The 20,440-nt window shown below is 53.0% G+C and overlaps 1 protein-coding gene across 2 annotated transcripts in view; it reads right to left on the reverse strand.

Moving 5' to 3' along the window:
• OLFM2 (olfactomedin 2) overlaps positions 1 to 20,440 on the reverse strand; it is a 69,394-nt gene that overhangs the window by 29,713 nt on the left and 19,241 nt on the right. The window contains exon 1 of one of the 2 annotated variants that reach the window (XM_036459591.2): positions 18,220 to 18,511. The exons of the other annotated variant lie outside the window; for it this stretch is intronic. Within the exon in view, the coding sequence (XP_036315484.1) occupies positions 18,220 to 18,354 (135 nt within the window). The 5' untranslated portion in view covers positions 18,355 to 18,511. Of the gene's footprint in view, positions 1 to 18,219; positions 18,512 to 20,440 lie in introns of those variants that run through there. 2 annotated transcript variants of the gene reach the window in all.

Genomic DNA, 20,440 nt, shown 5'->3' on the forward strand with positions numbered 1-20,440 from the left:
GCTTTCTTGATGGGCTATTACGAATTCGGCATTCATTTTCACAAGTTGGGGACTTTATGAGAAACCTTCATGAGGTTACCTCGTCAATCCACAAGTTGGACATCCCCATCTGAGCCCTCTCTAGGCTCAGAAGCCAAACCTCGGGCCAGGAGCTCATGAGGGGACTTTGAAGAGGGAGTTCTTCATGGGAAGGCCAACACACTGTCGTGGGCGATTTGAGCTGAACAGGAAGACTCGAAACGTTCTCCATTCTCCTCCACCCTCCCGTGAACTCCCGGAGAAGACAAGAGCCATGACATGGAGTCTCTCTTCTCCCCTGTTGTAACTGATGCACTCCTGCCCCATCCTGGCCCCTCTCTCCTGTTAGAATGGAAGAGCTGCCCTTCATCTTAAGGTTGGTGTAGCTATTCCCGCTTTGTTCCTCTTCTACCTTCCTGGGAATCTCATATCATCGATATACTGTCTTTATCTTGCATAGTCAACCTCTTCCTCTCAAGAAGCACTTTCTCAGTAGTTAAGTACACTGAGGTCTCTCCTATTCAAAAACAAAACACCTTACTTGACTGGTCCCTTCATCTGTCTCCTACTTCTCCCCTCCTCTTCTTAGCTGCCTACACCAACTGCCTCCATTTCCTCACTTCCTGAACTCCCTCCTCCACCACTCCTATCCTGACAGTACCAACAACATAGCTCTTGCAAACGCCACCTCATGTTTCTAAATCAAATGGATGCTTTCAGCCTGCCAAGTTTCTTGACCTCTCGGCAGCATTTGACTCTGTTGACTGCCCTCTTTCTCTCTATATGTTTCCTTCCCTTGGGCACCATCACGTATACATGCATGGTTCCCTCCTACCTCAATGCATCTCCTTTGCAGACTCATCTTCCTCCACCTGGCTGTTACAAGTTACTCTAGACCCAGGTTTCTCTATCTGAGCGCCATTGATATTTTGACCAGAAAACAATTCTGGGCATTATAAGATGCTCAGTGGCATTCCTAGCTTCTACCAGTAGTATTTCCTCCCAGTTGCAAAGACAAAACATCTCTAAGCATTTCCAAATGTCCCCTGGGTACAAAATCCTGGCTGAGAACCACCGCTCTAGACTCAGCCTTGGGCTTTCTGTTTGCCTCGATCTTTCTCTTACCCCTGTCAAACCTCCCATGACCACCTGCATACATATATATCCTCACAACTCCAGATCCAAATATATAGTGTACTTCTTGACCCTCACCCTTGGATGTCTCAAAAGCATCTCAATCCCAGCATGCTCAGAAGGAAATGCAAGTCTGTCTCTCTTGAACCTAGTTCTCAGGTGGTTCACCCATGTCACCATTCCCACTTCCCCAGGTCAATGGTTCAGATGCCCAGGCACTATCGCCACCCCCACACCTATTCCCTCATCAAGTCTGCTTGACTTTAATGCCTAGATATTTTCACACTTCATGCATGGTTCTCCATCTTTAGCACCACTCGGTGATCCAAGCTACCCCCACAATTCAGAAAGTCTGTCTGGTCTGCCTTCATCTACCCTTTTCCTTTCCAGTCCATTCTATGCATAGGAGCCTCAGAGAACTTTTACAATGCACATCTGATCATGTTATCCTCCCAACCAAAACCTCATTGGTAAGTTCCTTTTATTCTTAGGATATAGCTAAAACTCTTTAACATGGCCCCGAGGCCCAGCGGGTCTGCCCTTTGGTTACCTCTCTGCTTTCATCCTACTGTCTTTCCCCTCCACGGCCCTCTTTAATCTGTCACACTGTCCACACTTCCTCTCACCCCCAGGGCCTTTGCATAAGCAGTTCCCTCTGCCTGGAATACCCTTTGCTGTCTGCTTCAGATCTCAGCTCTGACTTCCTCTGAGCTTCCAAATTAGATTAAATCCTCCTATTAAAAGCTCTTATGACACCAAGGATCTTTTCCTCAAGCTGTTATCACAGCTGCCGGTTCTCTCCGTGAACGTTTGATCATACCTGTGTCCTGTTTTGAAAGAAGCTCCATGCATCCATGTCTGCTTGGCTCACCATCTTAACTCCCATGATGGGCACCTAAGTAGGTCCTCAAAAGGACTTGTTGAACAAAAACATGGTGGGTCAATGGCCCCGCTGCTTTCAGGATTGAGTTCGAGTGGTGTGCCCTGGCATTTGGGGCTCTCCATCACCTCAAGATCTAAACGCTCAGTCTAGATAAAGATCAGAGCAGAGACCGAAGGGCAATAGATGCCAAATGGGGAGCAATGATCAGCAGAAGCAGGGAGTCAGAGACGGGAATGACCAAGAGAATATAGGCCCCAGAAAGGGTGGTAATCTTGGGGAGACACTGGCCTTTCATGGAGCATGGAACAGAGTGCAAGCCATTATCTCCTCCTGGTCATTAAGGCAGGGTGACCAGCTGACATCTGGTCTGCTCTTATTCCCCCATTTGTTAGAAATTCTCCCTACGTCTCATGCTTCTCTCCAGCTACCACCCTGTTTCTCTGTTCCTTTCTCTCACCCCTCACATCTAATCTGTCAGCAAGTCCTGACTGCTCATGAGCCGAATCTCCCCACCGCTCATGATTCCAGATGTTTCGGTCTGGCTCAGCCACCACTGGCTTTTGCTTGGACTCCTCCCTGATCTCCCTGCTCCCACCCTCTCTCCCTGGAATCCATTCCCCGTAACAGAAGGGGCCTTTAAACATTGGGGATAAGATCGTGGCGCTTCTCCCCACTGCAACGTGTCCTCTCATTGCATTTAGAATAAAAACCAGCAACTCACTTTGGCCTGCGAGGCCCTAATGCAGTGTTCCCTCCAACCCGTCCCACCTCATCCCCTCCTCCTCTCAAGCCACCCAAGCCCTCACTTTCCAGAAGGCAGTCACTACGCTCATTTCCATTCAGGGACATTTGCACTTGCAGTTCCCTCTCCAGAATGTTCCTCTCCTGTCCTTTCCTCATCTATCAGGTTTCTGTACAAATGTTGCCTCCCCAAACTTCCAAGTGTAAGATGAATAAGTTCTGGGGATCTATTGTACAGCATGGTGATTACAGTCAACAATTTTTTATTATATACTTGATAGTAGATCTTAAATGGTCTCACCACACACACACACACACACACACACACACACACAATTATGTAAGATGATGGAGGTGTTAACTAGCTCTAATGTGGCAATCATTTTGCAATATACACCTATATCAAATCATTTCATTGCACATTTTAAACAATGTTATACATCAATTATATCTCAAAAAAGCTGAGGGGATGCCCTAGCTGGTTTGGCTTAGTGGATAGAGCATCGGCCTGCAGACTGAAGGGTCCCAGGTTCAATTCATGTCGGGGGCATGTACCTTGGTTACGGGCACATCCCCAGTAGGAGGTGTGCAGGGGACAGCTGATTGATGTTTCTCTCCCATTGATGTTTCTAACTCTCTATCCCTCTCCCTTCATCTCTGTAAAAAATCAATAAAATATATTTAAAAAAAAAAAAAAAAAAAAAAAAAACGCTGAGGGGAAGTCACCTCCCCAGAGAGCCTACCCTAATGTCCCAACTAAATGAGGTTCTCTGGTCACTTTCTTTCAAGTCTAATTTTTTTTTTTTTTTTTTACAGCACTTAGCTGTCCAAAATGAATTTGCTTAGTTATTTGCTTACAAGTTTATTGTGTCCCTAGTATAAATAAACAACACAAGATAGTGGCAGATTCATCATATTCACAGCTGTGTCTCAGCACCTACGACAGTACCTGAGCCTAGGCACTCAATCAGTGGGTCCGGTGAGTGAATGGATGAATGATGATGTCTGTCACTGCCTCCCTCCCAGTGCCCCTTCCCAGAGAGTGCCCTTACCTGTAAATCCTTCCTGAGAGGGAGACCTCCATACCCACATGTTCCCAGGGGCCCAAGTGTCCAGTCCAGAGAATTGGACAAGTGGATTCCTGATATGAGTTGAAAGAGGCAAATTCTCCAGTCCAGGGAGTTGGAATGGAAACGTGGAGGTCAAGGTGATTAAAAGGACCCTCACCCCTCCAGCTGTTCCCCTGTCCCCCTGTGGCCCCCACTTTGCCCAGATTACTACCTTCGTGGCCTCCCAGCCTGCCTCCCGAGCCCCTTCTTCACAGAGCCTTGACGTCTTGCTGCTTTCACTTCTGCCTCTTTTTCTTCTCTTTCTCTCTGCTTTAAGCCTTGTTTCTGGCACCTTCTACCTCCGAGGTCATTGGTAGGAGTCCCCTGTCCCCTTTGAGAACCATTTCCCCCCTGCCAGGCTGTGGAGCCCACAGCTCCACCCACTATGCCTTCTCTCACCAGAAAATTTAAAAAAAAAATTTAAAAAAATAAATAAATAAAAGGAGCGGGACCGTGGAGCTAAGTTCATGGGGGACCAGAGGCTGCGGATATCCAGAGTCATGGGCAGGCTAGCGTGAGGGGAGCATAAACAAAGGGTGCTCAGAGCGGGGAGGGGACAGGAAAGTGGAGATTTGCTTCTAAATCCAAAGTAGCCCCAGCCCCACCGCCGTCCCTCTGCACAGCGCTGTCACTGAATGATCATTTCTCACATGTTTGTTTATTACTGGCCTCTTCCCACTGAAATGTCAGCTGCATGAGAGCAAGCATCTTCTCCATCTTGTCTGCCTGGTGCACAGTAGGTGCATAATAAATATTGGCTAGTCGAAACCGGTTTGGTTCAGTGGTAGAGCACTGGCCTGCAGACTGAAAGGTCCCAGGTTCAATTCCGGTAAAGGGCATGCACCTTGGTTGTGGGCACAACCCCAGTGAGGAGTGTGCAGGAGGCAGCTGATCGATGTTTCTATCTCTCTAACTTTCCCTTCCTCTCTGTAAAAAAATCAATACAATATTTTAAAAAATATATATTGGCTAACTAAATTGAGAAATGGGCGAGTGATTATCATTTTCCAGGTCTCTGGAGCCTCAGCTATTGGATTTTGTGAGATTCCCTGCATTCATTACATGAAGGTCCTACTTCACTGGGCCATTGTGGGCGGCTTTCTATTCCAAACTGACTCTCGGATACCCACCCACACCTAGGCAGACAGACCGGAACTGTGATGCTTAGAGGCAAATGAGGATGAAGAGAGGTGTCAGAAAAGAGCCACCAAGTGAGAGAGGAAACCGAGACACAAAGGACCAGGGTCCGTCTGCATTTCATGTGGTAATAACGATTCTGCGCAATGACAGGGATGGCCCCTCACATGCCCTGGCCCTTCCTTATGCCAGGAACCACCCGGGGCCGTTTCTGAGCACTGGCTGCCCCAATTAGCTCTGATGGGAGGGGGTGTCAACAGGGAAGGATCTCCGATAGAACAGCACCAAATGCACCAAATGCCCCACCAAGACTCTGTATTCTTGGGTGGTGTGACTCTGTACTCCCTCTCTACTCCTGTTGGCTTCAAAATCTCACTTTGCCGGTAGTCCGGGGACTATGAGGAAGGGATTTGGTTATTTGTATCCCAAAACAGTGGCATGGAGGTGCTGGGGCACACAGGGGTTCTGTGACTGTCTGTGGACACCAATGTTTATCCACGGGCACCTGTGAGCATCATTCTGGACACATAGGGAACATCCGAACACATCTGTGACTAGCTATGTGTATAGGTGCATGTACCTGTGAGCCCAGACGAGTGCCCGTGTGCAGCAGTGGACAAGTGCAAGTGTAATCGCACTGTTGCCCATGGCCACGAGCGTTTCCTCCCGACAGGCACGCTCACAGCATGCTACTCCTGTGTACTCAGTGCGGTTCATGAGCCTGCAAGTCAACCTCGGTATCTGTATACCGGGTATATTATGTTTATCTGACTCTCTCCTTGCGCGACCATGTCCACGTGTCGCCCGAGAGCCATGTATGTGAATGTGCATTGCCTAGATTTGCAAACAGCCCTGCCACAGTGTTCCCATCACACAGGTGAATGCCTCCTTAAAAATACTCTTCGTCCACCCTCGCCAGTTTGGCTCAGTGGATCGAGTGTCAGCCCGGGTACTGAAGGGTCCCAGGTTCTGTTCCAGTCAAGAGAAAGTTCCTTGGTTGCAGGCTGGATCCCTAGCCCTGGGTGGGGCGCCTGTGGGAGGCAACCAATTGATGTGTCTCTCTCACATCTACCTCTCTCTCTCTCTCTCTCTCTCTCTCTCTCTCTCTCTCTCTTTCTCTTTCTCTCTGTCTCTCCCCCTCCCTTCCACACTTTCTCTAAAAATCAATGGGGAAATATCCTTGAGTAAGGATTAACAACAACAACAACAGCAAAGACAGAAAGAAAAAAGAAAAAGAACAATAATCGTGGCCCTCTGTGTGCTATGCTGAACAGCCATAGATACATGTGTTTGTCCACCCAGAAACCACAGACATGTCACGCATGTCCATTTAAGAACATGCATGCCCTTCCACGTCTAATGCTCTACATCTACATCCATATGCGCTCGCCTGCCTGTGTCTGGAAACATCCCCACACTCCTCTCCGTAGGCAGCGACATCTGTGTGCATCCTCCCAGCTGCCCTCTCAGCTCCCTGACTAACTCATTAGCATTGCAATCAGCCCTGAAACATTCCTGCGGAACTCAGGAACTCACCACGCTTTCCAAATAAGCCTGGGGTCCCGCTGAGGTCACAGGGCACTTACCAGGGCTAATGAAGCCAGCCTCCGCCAGGCCAGCGGGGGGTGGGGAACCCCGGCCTCCGGAATAGCCAGGGACCGCACTCACCAATGGGCACACTCCACTTCCTCCGACTGCACCAAACGCCCCAGCCAGTGCCCGTCTGCGGAACCGAAGTCACATTTCAAGATATTTCGAGTTGACGGCCCCAGCACTGCCCGGGCACCACACTAAGGCTGCATCACCAGATCTGTCACCGCGCTGCCGGCTGCACTGCTCGCCGGGGCACGGCACGGAGGGCTCCGTCCACAGCGTGTCATTACACTGAGAGTGGCGTCCCCTTGCTGGACATCACAGTCAGGGCTGCAGCATCACGCCTGTCTCCATGTGAGGCCTGAACCGCCCTCTGGGTCACACCGCGAGGGCTCCGGGCTGAGTGTCACACCGAGGGCTTCATAACTAGAAAGTAACCATTGAAAAGCAACGTTTGCTGAAACCGGTGTGGCTCAGTGGATAGAGTGTCGGCCTGTGGACTGAGGGGTCCCAGGTTCGATTCCGGTCAAGGGCATGTACATTGATTGCGGGCACATCCCCGGTGAGGGGTGTGCAGGAGACATTCTCTCTTATAGATGTTTTTAACTCTCTATCCCTCTCCCTTCCTCTCTGTAAAAAAATCAATAAAATATATTTTTTTTAAAGAAAAAAAAGAAAAGCACTGGTGACGCCTCTGTGGGGGGTGTTGGGGCGGGCAGAGGTGCGCAGAAGGGGGCTGGTAAGTCTATAGCAATGGGCTCTGAAGCCAAGCACGGAGGGAGGGAGGCCACAAAGGCAGAGGGGCAGACAAGAGCTGGAACCCAGCCCTTCTGTTCACCAGTGCTGAGGGGCTGGGGCTGGAGGCACGGCCAGCTCCTCCTGGAAGCTGTAGACATTGTCATGCCACCTCCAGGCTCCCGGCCAGCGGACCTGCAAGACATACTGGCCACGCCCTTGAGGAGAGACGCCCCCGACACACGTGGACATGCTGGGCGCAGACATTCTCCGGGAGACAGGCTCTGGCCTGCGCCTACGTGTCCCCATGCCCCGTGGCCATCAGACTCTCCCCACACAAAGCGGCATGCCTGCCACAGACATGTTCAAACGTGTCATGTCTACCCGGACACGCAGGGCAGCTCCACGTACAGGCACACGCCCCGGCACGCTCTGAGTCTATACCCATGCGGCCACCTCGCCCTTCCGGATGGATTGACGGGGCGCAGAGAGAAGGCTGTTATAAATTAAACATTGAGGCAGCCATCCGCTCGCTGGCTGCTTGTCTCCCAGGAGGCTGCGGGACGGCGGGGTGGAGGAGAGGGCAGGGGAAGAGTGGCTCGCTTAATTAATTAGCTCTAATTGAGATATCTTTGTAAATATCTCTTTATTGAAAGACAGGAGCCCGCGGTTTCCTGGGAATTTGCCATCTCTCCTCGACTCCAGCCCCTGAGCAGCGCAGACATGACAAGGAAAAGACAGAGGCGTCCAAAAGGCTGCTTGAACCCAGCTGTGCCTCGGATAATGACGGCGGCGGCAGCGACGTTCAGAGATGCAAGAGGTCCAGGCAGAGTGGTGGGCAGAGAGACCGCGATCCAGGCAGGAGCGGTGGGGAAGCGGGAAAGCGGGAAATCCGGGCAGGAGGCAGGACAACAGGAGCCCGGAGACAGGGACACAGGCAGAGAGGCAGAGAGGCAGGAAGACGGAGCGACAGGCGACGGATGGACAGACGGATGAACGGCAAAACTTCACCAAGAGGGGGGCCAGAGGTGGGGACAGGTGGACCCCCGGCTGGGCAGACAGACCTCCCTCTGCCTCCTCCCAGTCTCCCCGCCTCCTGGGCGAACACCCGCTGCGGCAGCAGCAACAATCACGCCTGATTCCTTCTGGCCCTGCCGCCCTCCCCCGTGCTCTCCCTCCCCCATCGCTCCTGCAATCATCTCCCTTGTTCAAAATGAGCTTCTGCAGCTGCAGCCCAGACAGCTGTTCCATCCTGGAGCCAGCACTGGGGCAGGGTGGCTGGATCCTAGAGGGGCGTATGTCCTCCAGGGGGGGATGGGGATGGGGGGGCGGGGGGAGATGGGGTCACTGGATACCCTGAGTCCAATACCCTTCAAGGGCTCCTGATGGTCTGGTTCAATCTGTCTCCTGAATCCGCCCAGCACCCCCCACAGGTCCTGGCTCAAGAGCTTTCTCAGGTCCAAGAATTCTAGTCTCTCCCCCAACTCCTGTCAGGGTCCTGGACATGAGATGAGACTCTGGCAACATGAAAATAGACTCTCAGAGAGAGAGAGAGAGAGACAGAGGCAGAGACAGACAGACAGACAGACTGAGAGACAGAGACACCAAGAGACAAGAGAGAATCAGAGTCAAAAGAGACAGAGTCAGAGACACACAGACAGAGAGGACCAAGTAGACTCAGAGACACAGAGACAAGACAGAGATGGGAGAAAGACAGAATGACAGAGACAGACAGGCAGACAATGAGATAATCATCAATATTCACTCAGCAAATATCTATTACTCGCCTGCTGTGTGTTATGAATACACAGCTAGAAAGAGAGAAGGAATAAAGACAGTTAATGGAACAATGAGAGAGAGAGAGCAAGAGAGAGGCTCAAAAGACGAGAGTTTAAAAATAGAGACGCGTTAAGGCTGAGAGAGAGAGAGAGAGAGAGAGAGAGAGAGAGAGAGAGAGAGAGACAGGGCCTGGGAAGGAGCTGGGCCCCTGGTCTCCCGGGGGGAGCCTCTTCCCTCCTACGCGGGATCACACCCAGCCCCACATCCAACTCTCACAGCGCCTGGGCCCCAGAGGGCTGCCTCCCCTCCTCGCCCAGCTCGCGGCTGCTCCCTGGCTGCTCCCTGGCGGAGCTTCACAAAGAGGCATCGATCACCAGGCGGGAGGTGAGAGGATGCTGGGGCCTGAGAGACGCCAAGAGGCAGAAACCAGCGCCTCCTCTGGCTGAAGAGGAAGCCAGCATTCGCCGCGCCCCAGCGGCCCAGACCACGGGGCCCTGAGAGCTGCCTGGGGTCTGACTGGGTGGGCGAAGGCCACACCTCACGCTATTTCTGCAGGTGTTGGCATCACACTTAGGGGTAAACGGGGTCCAGGGTGGTGGTCACCTAATGGGTTAAGGCTCCTTCCTACCTTCCCAGATCCTCAAACTCAACCACCATCACCACCACCCTCGCCCCCGCTGTCCCACTCCAACACCTTCACATCCCCATTCCCCATCCCCCCCACTTCACTCGGCCTCTCTCCCTCCACCTTTCCCGCTCGGCCTTTGCTTTATTCATCCCTCATGTCTCAGGGCAAATGTCATCTCCTGGGGGAAGCCTTCCCTGACGGCCCCTTCCCAATCGCATGCCCCCGTGGCTCCGCATCAGCTCCTTCCCTGCCCTTATCAAACTGCAATTATATCCAACAGCCGTTCGCACGGTTGGTTCCATGCTGCCTGTGCCTCCCTCCCTCCAGAGCTTTGTGACGGGGAGAGGAGTCTCTCCGGTCCCCAGCCGCACCCAGCACTCAGCACGTGAGGGGCTAGCACTGCTCCCGGGCATGGCTGCCCTGCTCCTTGGCGGCAGCACCACCCAGACCTTCGTGTGGGGAGTTGGCATCGTGCACCCTTTCTGGACACTCCTTCAAACCAGGATGCGAGAAAAACTGCTATGAGAAACAGGCCCCTCGGAGCCCTGGGAGGAGGTGCGGGTCACGGGCATACCCGTCCAGACTCACGGGTGTCGGCGGGAGGACTCAGGGGCCGTGGGCTCCCACGGCAGAACCGGGACCCTTCGGAAAACACCTACCGCCTGAACTGACATGTTGTTCCCGGCGATAAGCAAGAGGGGCAAAGATTTTGCTCACATGGCATTTCCAATTCTGACGGTGGTAAACAGACAATTACCACGATGATTTCCGATCATTAGGAGTGCCAGGCAGAAAATAGAACAGGTCCGCATAATAGCGCGGGGCCCATTCAGCCGAGGCAGCAGGGCCATCTTTCTGACGAGGTGACATCTGAGTGAGGACCTGAACGGTGAGAAGCCGCTGGCCAGAGGGAGGGTTAGAGGCAGGGTGTTCCCAGAGGGTGGCACGGCAAGTGCAATGTTCCGGAGGCAGGAACAAGAAGAGGGTAGCACCCGGCCAGTGTGGCTCAGTGGTTAAGGGTGGACCCATGAACCAGGAGGTCATGGTTCAATTCCAGGTCAGGGCACATGCCCGGGTTGCAAGCTCAGTCCCCAGGAGGGGGTGTGCTGGAAGCAGCCAATCAATGATTCTCTCTCATCATTGATGTTTCTATCTGTCTCTCCCTCTCCCTTCTTCGCTCTGAAATCAATGAAAACGTTTTAAAAAGAGAAAAACAAAGTGGAGGAGCAGATGAGTGGTCCAAGATCTGAGATTCAGGCAGGTAGGGTCTTGTGATAATAATGGCGATGGCGAGAAATAACAACAGCTAACTTTTACAGGCACCTTCCGTATGCCAGCTACACTGCTAAGCACAATGCCATAAGGTACATCCGGCTATTATCCCCATTTTGTGGATGGAGAAACTGTGGCTTCACAAATTGGGCCAGGGTAAGGAGTTTCGATTTTGTGCAAGTGAGGTGGGCAGAAGTTAAAAGGGAGGCAGATTTCACCCTCACAATCTTGAAGTATTTTCCAATAGCTAGGCTTCTTGAAAAAAAATGCAATAGGCAGCCTCACATTAATTCCTGACTCCTATCCCCTCCAAGGCTCCATCTTTGGCACTCAAGATGAAGTACAGGCACCTCGAGCAACATCCCTTTGTGACATAGATCCTTCTGACCACTCCGGCCACTTTCACACTCCTCCTAGCCTGGTGTTCAGTCTCCGCCCACTCTGCACAGCCTCTGAGCCTCTGAGCCTTTGTCCATGCTGTTCCTTCTGTCTGGGATGCCCTTGCTCTGGCTTCATCTGGCCCATTCCTTAAAGACACGGTGGTGTGGGCATCGTCACCTCCAGGAAACCTCCACGGAACCCTCCATGACACTCCAAAACATCACTAGCATCTCTGTGGGTGAGACTGCGATGTGACTGAAGTGGGGGGCATTGTTCATTTTGATATCCCAGAGTCTAGAGCCCTTCCCAGTACAAAGCAGGTATTTCATAAATATTTCCTCACGCTTTGAGGTGTTTGAGCAGAAGCTGTGAGGCTATGATTGGGAGCCGGTGAATGTGGCAGGTGCGGTCGAACCCACAATCACCTACTGTTCTCCGACTGCCTGGCCCCTGCTCTGGTCCAGTCCCCATCATCACTTACCCAGACCAGTGCAGGTGGTCTCTTCCCTGGCCTCCCAGTTCCCTCCCTCACTTCCTGCCCTGCCCTTCTGACCGAGGCCAGAGGGAAACTGAACCCCTGAGCCAAGCGCATCCCTCCTCTGCTCAGAACCCTCCTAACATCCCATTTATTCATTTAACAAGTATTTCTTTTTTTTTAATATATTTTTATTGATTTCAGAGAGGAAGGGAGAGGGAGAGAGATAGAAACATCAACGATGAGAGGATCATTGATCGGCTGCCTCCTGCACGCCCCACACAGGGGATTGAGCCAGAACCCAGGCATGTGCCCTGACCAGGAATCGAACTATGACCTCTTCTGAGGTCATACACTGAGCCACGCTGGCCAGGCTTAACAAGTATTTCTTAAACACAAACTGTGTATTAGGCCCTGGGCTAGGCATTGGAGCTGCGACAGTCAACAAAAATTGATTTGTTAAAATATCCCTTCCTCTAGTCACTGACATCATAGTGGAGAGAATCAGACAAGATAAATAAGCAAATACATAGGGTATATCAGAAGGTGAAAAGAGCAATGGAGCAAAGGAAAGCATGAGAGGGAAGGGATGCATAAGAAGTTTCACATTAAATCTAAATTCCTACAAGGCTCCCCATCCCAAACGTGACGTGGCTTCTGCAACCTGCCCACCCTCATCTCCTCACGCTCTTCCCCTCTCCCCACCCTTGCTCACTCTGCTCCAGCCACACTAGTTTCCTCAGCGTTCCTCCAACATTCCAGACATATTCCCACCTCAGGGTCTTTGCACTTGCTGTCCCCTCTACCCATAATTCTGTTCCTCTAAGCCCATCTCACTTCCCTCAGATCTCTGCTCAAATGCCGCCTCCTCACAGAGGCCACTCAATCTAAAAGTCCTCCTTGTCACTCCCCCACTCTGCTTTTGCTGACTGCTGTGTTTCTTCATGGCACATTTCAGCACGTGAAAAGAGTGTGCATTCTCCTATATACTTATTTCTCCCCACCCTGCGCTAGAATGTCAGTTCCATGAGGACAAGGATATCTGTCTATTTTGTTCACTGATGTATCTTGATACCTAGAATAGGGCCTGGAACATTATAGAAACTTAATACATATTCACTGAATAAATGAACGAATGAATGAATGAATGAAGACACGCTCTAAGAGAATTCTTGTCACTCGTGATGAATGGAGGAGAGACTGAGTGCAGCAGGGCAGGAGTTAGGGTTGTTCACACATATTAGGCCATTCCTCGCCACACGGGTCATGGGAGGGCCACTCTTCTGCTGCTGCTTCTTCTTCTTCTTCTTCTTCTTCTTCTTCTTCTTCTTCTTTTTAATAGATTTTTTACAGAGAGGGAGAGGGGTAGACAGAAGCATCAATGAGAGAGACATGGATCAGCTGCCTCCTGCACACCCCTTACTGGGGATGTGCCTGCAACCAAGGTACATGCCCTTGACTGGAATCGAACCTGGGACCTTTCAGTCCGCAGGCCGATGCTCTATCCACTGAGCCAAACCAGTTTCGGCTGGGGCCACACTTCTTACCCTCGTTGAGGTTAGGCATGCCATGTGACTTGCGTTGACCAATGAAATGTGAGCAGAGGTAACATGTGTTACCTTCAGGGCAAGGCTCTAGGAGCTGGGGTGGGAGGGAGGAGGAAGGGTCGCTGGGCCCTCCTTTTCCAGTCTATGTGATTACGTCACCATAGAGCCTCCATCACCCCGGTGATGGAAGTGACTAGGCACATAATAGGTGCTTAGTAAGGGACCACCATGGACAGTACTCTCCAGCCAACAAAAGGACTCACAGTGCAAGAGAGAAAGAAATCCCTGAGACATGGGCTGTTTGTCACTGTAGTGGAACTTGGCCTCTCTAGGCTCATACAGAGCATCTGGGGCCTTTTCCTCCTCAAAACTGTCAAGACATGGATTCTGCACTTGAGTTCTTCCCAGGAAGGTCCTCAAAGAACATTTTGCTGATAGTGCTCAGCTCCTCCCATTCCTCTCCTGAGGAAGAGGGTCCTCCCCAAGCAGAATCGCCTCCTCCATCTCCCCTTTCTTCCCTCCAGCCCTTAAGGATGAGGGGATGGACAAGGACATAACATATAAGGCGCAGGAACTCACTTTAGGCCCATAATGACGGCGGCCGCTTGCAATGAGGCTGACAGCTTTTAGTCGGGTTCTGGATTTATGGCCCCAGGTGAGGAGCCATTCCATTGAAGGCTCCCATCCCACAAGAATGGTTTATGGCTGGGAGTTGGCCAAAGATAGCAGCAGTGGCAGCTTCCTCCCAGTCCTTTCCAGAGATGGTCTCTAACACCCTCTCTGAGAATCTCTTAGAATGCTAAGCTGCTGCTCTGGATCAGATCGGGAAGGGGAAGCCAAAAGCAAGAAGCCCCAGAGAGTCTGGGGTCACCAGCTCTCACACTTCACAACTGAGGCTCTTTAAGCCAAATACCAGCATTCAAAATTCTGCCTTGTAACGGGATTCTCACTACCTGCGCTCCTGAACCGGTCAGCTTACTTACCCATGTTGGTGCTCCATACCTTCTTACAACCCCTCCTTACTAAGCACCTACTATGTGCCTAGTCACTTCCATTTGTCCTTCCCAGTCCTTAGGAGAGTGGATTATTGATTTAAACACTTAAAAATATTTATTCCAGGCATATTATGTGCTTGGTTACAATGGCAAAGTACCTCCTTACTGAGCACCTATATCAGCAATTTTCAACTGGTTTGCCGCAAGAATTTTACAAACATGCAATACCTGACTATTTAGTCAAGGGCACTGACCTCTTTTCCCTTAGATTGTCAAATTAAAAAAAAAAAAAGACAACAGCCAGCACCACAATAGCCATCTAGCATGAATGAACCAATAGTATACCTTTTTTTTTTCATCAGCTCAGCAAAAAATATATTTTTGGTGTGCCGCAGAATTTTAGTAATTAGTTCATATGTGACATGAGACGAAAAAGGTTGAAAATCGCTGACCTATGTGTACCCAACCATGTGTTTCCATTTGAAGGTTGAATCCTTATGAAGATTTGATTGTTGATTCAGCCAGTTGACAAATACAGAGTGTCCCTGTATACACACTTTAACAGCTGACAGCTCAATTTTGAAAACGAACTGTATTTTTTTTTAAAATTTTTAAATATTTTATTGATTTCAGAGAGGAAGGGAGAGGGAGAGGGAGAGGGAGAGAGAAACAACACTGATTAGCTGCCTCCTGCACATCCCCCCCTAGGGGTTGAGCCCACAACACCAGCATGTGCCCCAATTGATCGGGAATCAAACCATGACCTCCAGGATCACAGGTCGACACTCAACACTGAGTCATGCAGGCCCAGGGGTGAGGGTGGAGAATGAAATGTATTTTAATAACCACTGCCTTTATAATTATTCAAAGTATATGTGTATACATTTTGTGGGACATTCTATATTTATTGCATGCCTACTATGCATCAAGCCTTAGGGTTCAGTAGTGAGCAAAACATTGATATCCACTTGGGTCCTATGGTTTAATGGGGAGTCTGACTCTCCTTGACAATGGGGATACTGGAACTTAAATAGATCAAATAATTTCCCTCAAGGTCATTCTGCTAATAAATTTCAGTGCCAGAATTCAGACCCATGTGTCTGACTTGGAGTCCTGTCTCTAACTGAGAATCTACCCCAGGCACTGGGCTGGGGCTTTCAAGTATACACGTGGTTGACACAGGGGAAGCACTCAATGATTTTGTTAATTAAACAAGATAGATGGAAGGATGGATGGAGACATGGATGGATGGAAGGATGAATAAATAGAGGATAGATGAAGAAGTGGTTAGATGGTGGATAATGACTGAATGGAGGGATACGTGAATACATGGATAGAGAAACAGACAGATGGAAAGAGAAATGGAGAGACAAATTATGGCTAATAGCTGGAGAGGTGGATGAAGAGATGAATGGAGGAATGAAAAGATAAATGGATGAGTGGATGGATGGAGAGATGGATAGAAGAATAGAGATGGGTGAATGGATTAAAGATGGATGAATGGATGGGAAGCTGGACAGTAGATCTGTTAACCATGACAATTCTATGAGGTAAGAATCACCATGCCCATTTTATAGATGAATAAACTACACAGAGGTGAAGTCACTGGCCCAGAATCAAGAGCAGGTCATAGAGCAAGTTTGGAGAAAGTCTGGATCCCACCCAGGTCTATGAGACACTCCCAAGACCCTTCTAGAATACCTGCATGTCAGAGTTCCCTCCCAGGTCCCGGCTCTCACCCCACAGAGTGAGAGCTTAGTGAGACTCGGAGATGGGGTGGGGATCAGGGTGGGAGAACTCTTAGCTTCAGCAGGCAATTTCATGGAAGCATTGATCAAGGCGCTATGAACTATAGATGGGCCAGAATGGAGACCAGGTCTGTTTGAGTGTGCGTGCGCGCGCGCACACACACACACACACACACACACTAATATTTACAGAAAACACGTGGTACACAAAGGAATCCACCCACACACATATAATACAAGGTAGGCATAGATACACACTTGCACATCTATGCACACTCTTCTGAAGACATACATGTCTACACTTAAAATGCACATAAAACACACATATGCATATGTACATACTTGTACAGACACATACGCACACACAAAATCATAACTCAGAGAGACCCACTCTTACACACTTATGCACACGTTCCTCAGACATAGTGTATGCTCTCATTGACACACCACACACTGCACATAATCCATGCACACATTTACAGACACCCGCACGCCTAAGATGGTGGGTGAGAGGAATCTGGCTTCTGATTTCAATGAGACAACACCATCTTTCCTGCCCCTCAGAAGGTAGCAACAAGAAGGCTGTCTCCTGTACACAAACTCACATGTGCACATGCAGTCACATAACACATGCAAATCCACAGTCGGGGACATACAGCCGCAGACACACACTTAGGTGCATCTGCACCGAGACACACTCACTCAGGGACACACTCACACTCGTCCTGGGCTGCCTCCTTACCCACGAAGACACACTTAGACCCCCACGCTGGCCAAGCACGTGACCTTTCTCGCAGCCCCCTCTCACACACACCCTCACAGATACACGGAAGCTCGCGCAGAGATGGGCACACCAGGGCGTACTGTGAGGCGCACAGAAAGACACTGGCTCACACGCCGGCTTCAAGTCTGAGAATTTGGACTGAAAGCCCTCACCTGTGCCAAACCCAGGGCCATTTCTCCCCAGGGGCTGAGCCAGGCCTGGGCACGGTGCATGGCACCCCCTCTCCGCTTGCCTGAAACTCTTTGGAGCAAAGACCTCTTTTCTTCCATGGGAGGGATGGGAAGAAGCAGCCTGGCAGCCATTGGAAGCTGGGCCGGGTTGCTGGGTTGCTGGCGAAGTTGGGGGGAAATCGAGCAGGAGAGGGAGCCCAAGCATCCCAGCTCCATGCAAGGGGAGGAGTCCCCGGAACAGACTGAAGAGGGGAAGGGGTGGGAGGGACCTATCTGGAGGAGGCTGAGGGAAGTTTTCCACAGAGGATACCTCGCCGCCACCCTCTCCTCAGGACCACCATTATAAACCCCCTCCCTCCCCTCCGGCTCTGTGGCAGGAAAAGCTGGAGGATGAAGGTGATAGAGGAGAGGATGGCATGGGGGAGGGGGCAGTCCTGGAGCTTCTGGGGGCAGCCCCCGCCCCCGCCCAGGCTGAGACCCTTCTGGGAGGGAGAGTTATGGGAATAAATATGCAGCACGTGGTAAGGCAGGTAACGAGGAGGGAGATGCTGGGGAGGAGAGGGGAGGATGTCGGAAGAGACACACACAAAAAAGATACAAAGTCAGAGACAGCGCAACAGAGACAGGGGAGAGACAGAAACAGAGAAGCAAACCACAGGCAAAGGAATAGACAGGCAGAGAGGCACATATAGAGACAGACGACAGACAGTCAGACAGACAGACAGACAGACGCGGTACTATCCAGAGACCCCGACGCGAACAGGGAGAGATCCTGAAGGTGGAGGCACTCGGAGACCCCGAGGCTGCCCGGTTCAGAGGCGGTGCCCCCCACCCGCACCTCCGCTCCGCCGCCTCCACCCCGGAGCCTCGCACTCCGTTGCCCCTCGGACGCTGCTCACCACAGATCACAAGAAAATCGCAGGAACAGGAGTGAGGGTCCCGGGCCCGCCGCCGCCTCTGCGCCCGGCCCCCAGCCCCAGGAGGGCGCCCCCGGGCCGGGGAAACCGGGGGGCCGGGGGTCCCCGGGGGCTGCGGCGGCGGCCCGGGCACCACGCCCCCCGGGAGCGCCCCCCGCGCGGCAGCCACTCACGATTTTCTCGGAGGCGCCGGCGCGGGACACGGTGCCGTTGAGCCCCACGAGGGAGGGCAGCGTCTGCGACATCCAGTTGGTGACCATGGCCATGGTGCTCAGCACCGCGCCGATCTTGAGCAGCGGCACCGACATCGCGCCCCTGCCTCATGCCCCGCGGCCGCCCGCCCGCCGCTCCGGCCCTCGCCGCCCAGCCCCGCCGCCCGGGGTGGGGGTGGGAGGGCGCCAGCTGGGGTCTGGGGTCTGGGGTCCGGGCCGCCGGCGGGGGCGCAGGGACGCGGGGCTGCGGCTCGGCGCGCCGGGCGGGCGGACTCCGCTTATAAGGCGCCGACTCGGCCCCCGCCCCCTCCCTCCCGCGCCTCCCTCCGCGCCGGGCACTTCCAGCCGCCGTGACGTCACGGCCCAGGCCCGGAGCCCGGCGGGGGGCGGGGGGCGCCCCGACTGCCCGCCCCCCGCCCCAGGCTGGCCGCCCCAGCCCGGGCCCGCCCCTCCCGGGCAGGTGCCCCCTCCGCGCCCCTGCCCTCCCGCCGCGCCCCCCAGCCCGGGCACCCCCAGCCCCGCCCGGCGGGGCCGCCCCCTCCCCACCGCCGGCCGGCGGGGTTCCCCATCCCTGGGGCGACCACCCCACTGTGTCCTAACCGGAGTCCCCGAGTCCCCGCTCCTCCCCGGTTAGGACAGCAGCCCGGCTCTCCAAAGCCCGGGACACAGGTATGCGAGTCTGGGGGGCAGGATGGGGCGCCCCCATGCGTCCCGCAGCCCAGAGCCTCCTCTTCCTGGGGAAGGAACGGGCTTTCCTGGGACCCGGGCCACGCGGGGTCGTTTCGGAACCAGGGAAGCCCAGAGCGGCGGGGCCGGAGCCGGCAGACGCGGCGAGTCGGATAACGGTGCGGGAATGGGGGTCACTGGGGCAGCGGAGGATTCCCCGGGGCCCTGGGGGCGGTGATGGCCGGGCACCGCGGGGACCGGCAGCCTTTGGCAGACAAGTCCCCGGCGGCTCTCCAGGCACCACCTGAACTTGGCGCGGGGGCGGGACCTGACGCCTGGGACCCTCCCCCGGTCCCGGGGACTCCGGGGCGCACCCCTGCTTGGGGGAACCGGCCTGCAGAGCCCCCGCACCTGCCGCCCACGCACCAGCCGCCGGCGGGGGCGGCGAGGCTGCCGGGAGCAACGCCCGGCGAGGTTCATTTCCTCCGTTTTCCCTGCGCTCACGCCCCCTCCTGGCGTCCCCGCATCACCTCCCGCCGCCGCCGCCCTCGGTCCCGGCCGCCGCCGTCTGGAGGCGGCGATGACTCAGGCTTTTGCAAGGTCTCGCCTGGGGAGCAGCCCTGAGCATGGGGGTGCGTGCCTGGCGCGAGCCTTCCTCTCTGGGCTTAGCAACATGGACAGGCAGGTTCTGCCCCCGTGTGACTTCCGACAGGGACTTCCCTCTGCCTCAGTGTCCTCGTCTGCCAAGTGGGTGGCTGTCAGGGCCGCGGGCAGAATGTGTGTCAAGGGCCCCAGGGTCCTGAGAATCAGCGCAAGGCATTGAGCATCCGCGTCCCAGGCCCTGCGGACCACCAACAAACAATACGCCTGCCTTCGTGTCGCTGAACACTCTGTGGGGTGAATCAGTCAAGAAATAAGAAAACAGAAGTAAAATAAGGCATGGGGATTCGGGTGGGGCAGATAAATACGTAAATTCGGAGGGTGGTTTGGGGAAAGGGACGTTTGAGCAGAGATCTGAGGACAGTAGGGAGGGATCCATGTGGATATCTGAGGGAAGAGTTCCAAGCAGTGGGAACAGCAAGTGCAAAGGCCCTGGGCAGGAGCATTAAGTGTTCAAGGTCCAGGGAGCAGAGTGAGCTGGGGAGGAGGGATGGGGAATGGTGCTTGTAAAGCATTTTGCAGAGTGTCTGGGACATAGTGTTTCATATATAGTAACCGCTGATATATATATATAAAAATTGATTTCAGAGAGGAAGGGAGAGGGAGAAATAGAAACATCAATGATGAGAGAGAAACATTGATCGGCTGTCTCCTGCGTGCCCCATAATGGGGATGGAGCCCATAACCCAGGCCTATGTTCCTATTGGGAATGGAACTGTGACCTCCTGGTTCATAGGTTGACGCTCGACCATTGAGCCACGCGGGCCTGGCCACTGTTCTTATTATTATTTGCAACTGATACTGAGCTTTAAAAAATGAGATGTGTCCTTGCGTACTTGTGCTACAGCTTGCATTT

The sequence above is a fragment of the Pipistrellus kuhlii genome, unplaced genomic scaffold (genome assembly GCF_014108245.1).
Source record: "Pipistrellus kuhlii isolate mPipKuh1 unplaced genomic scaffold, mPipKuh1.p scaffold_m20_p_30, whole genome shotgun sequence".
Taxonomy (NCBI): Eukaryota; Metazoa; Chordata; class Mammalia; order Chiroptera; family Vespertilionidae; genus Pipistrellus; species Pipistrellus kuhlii.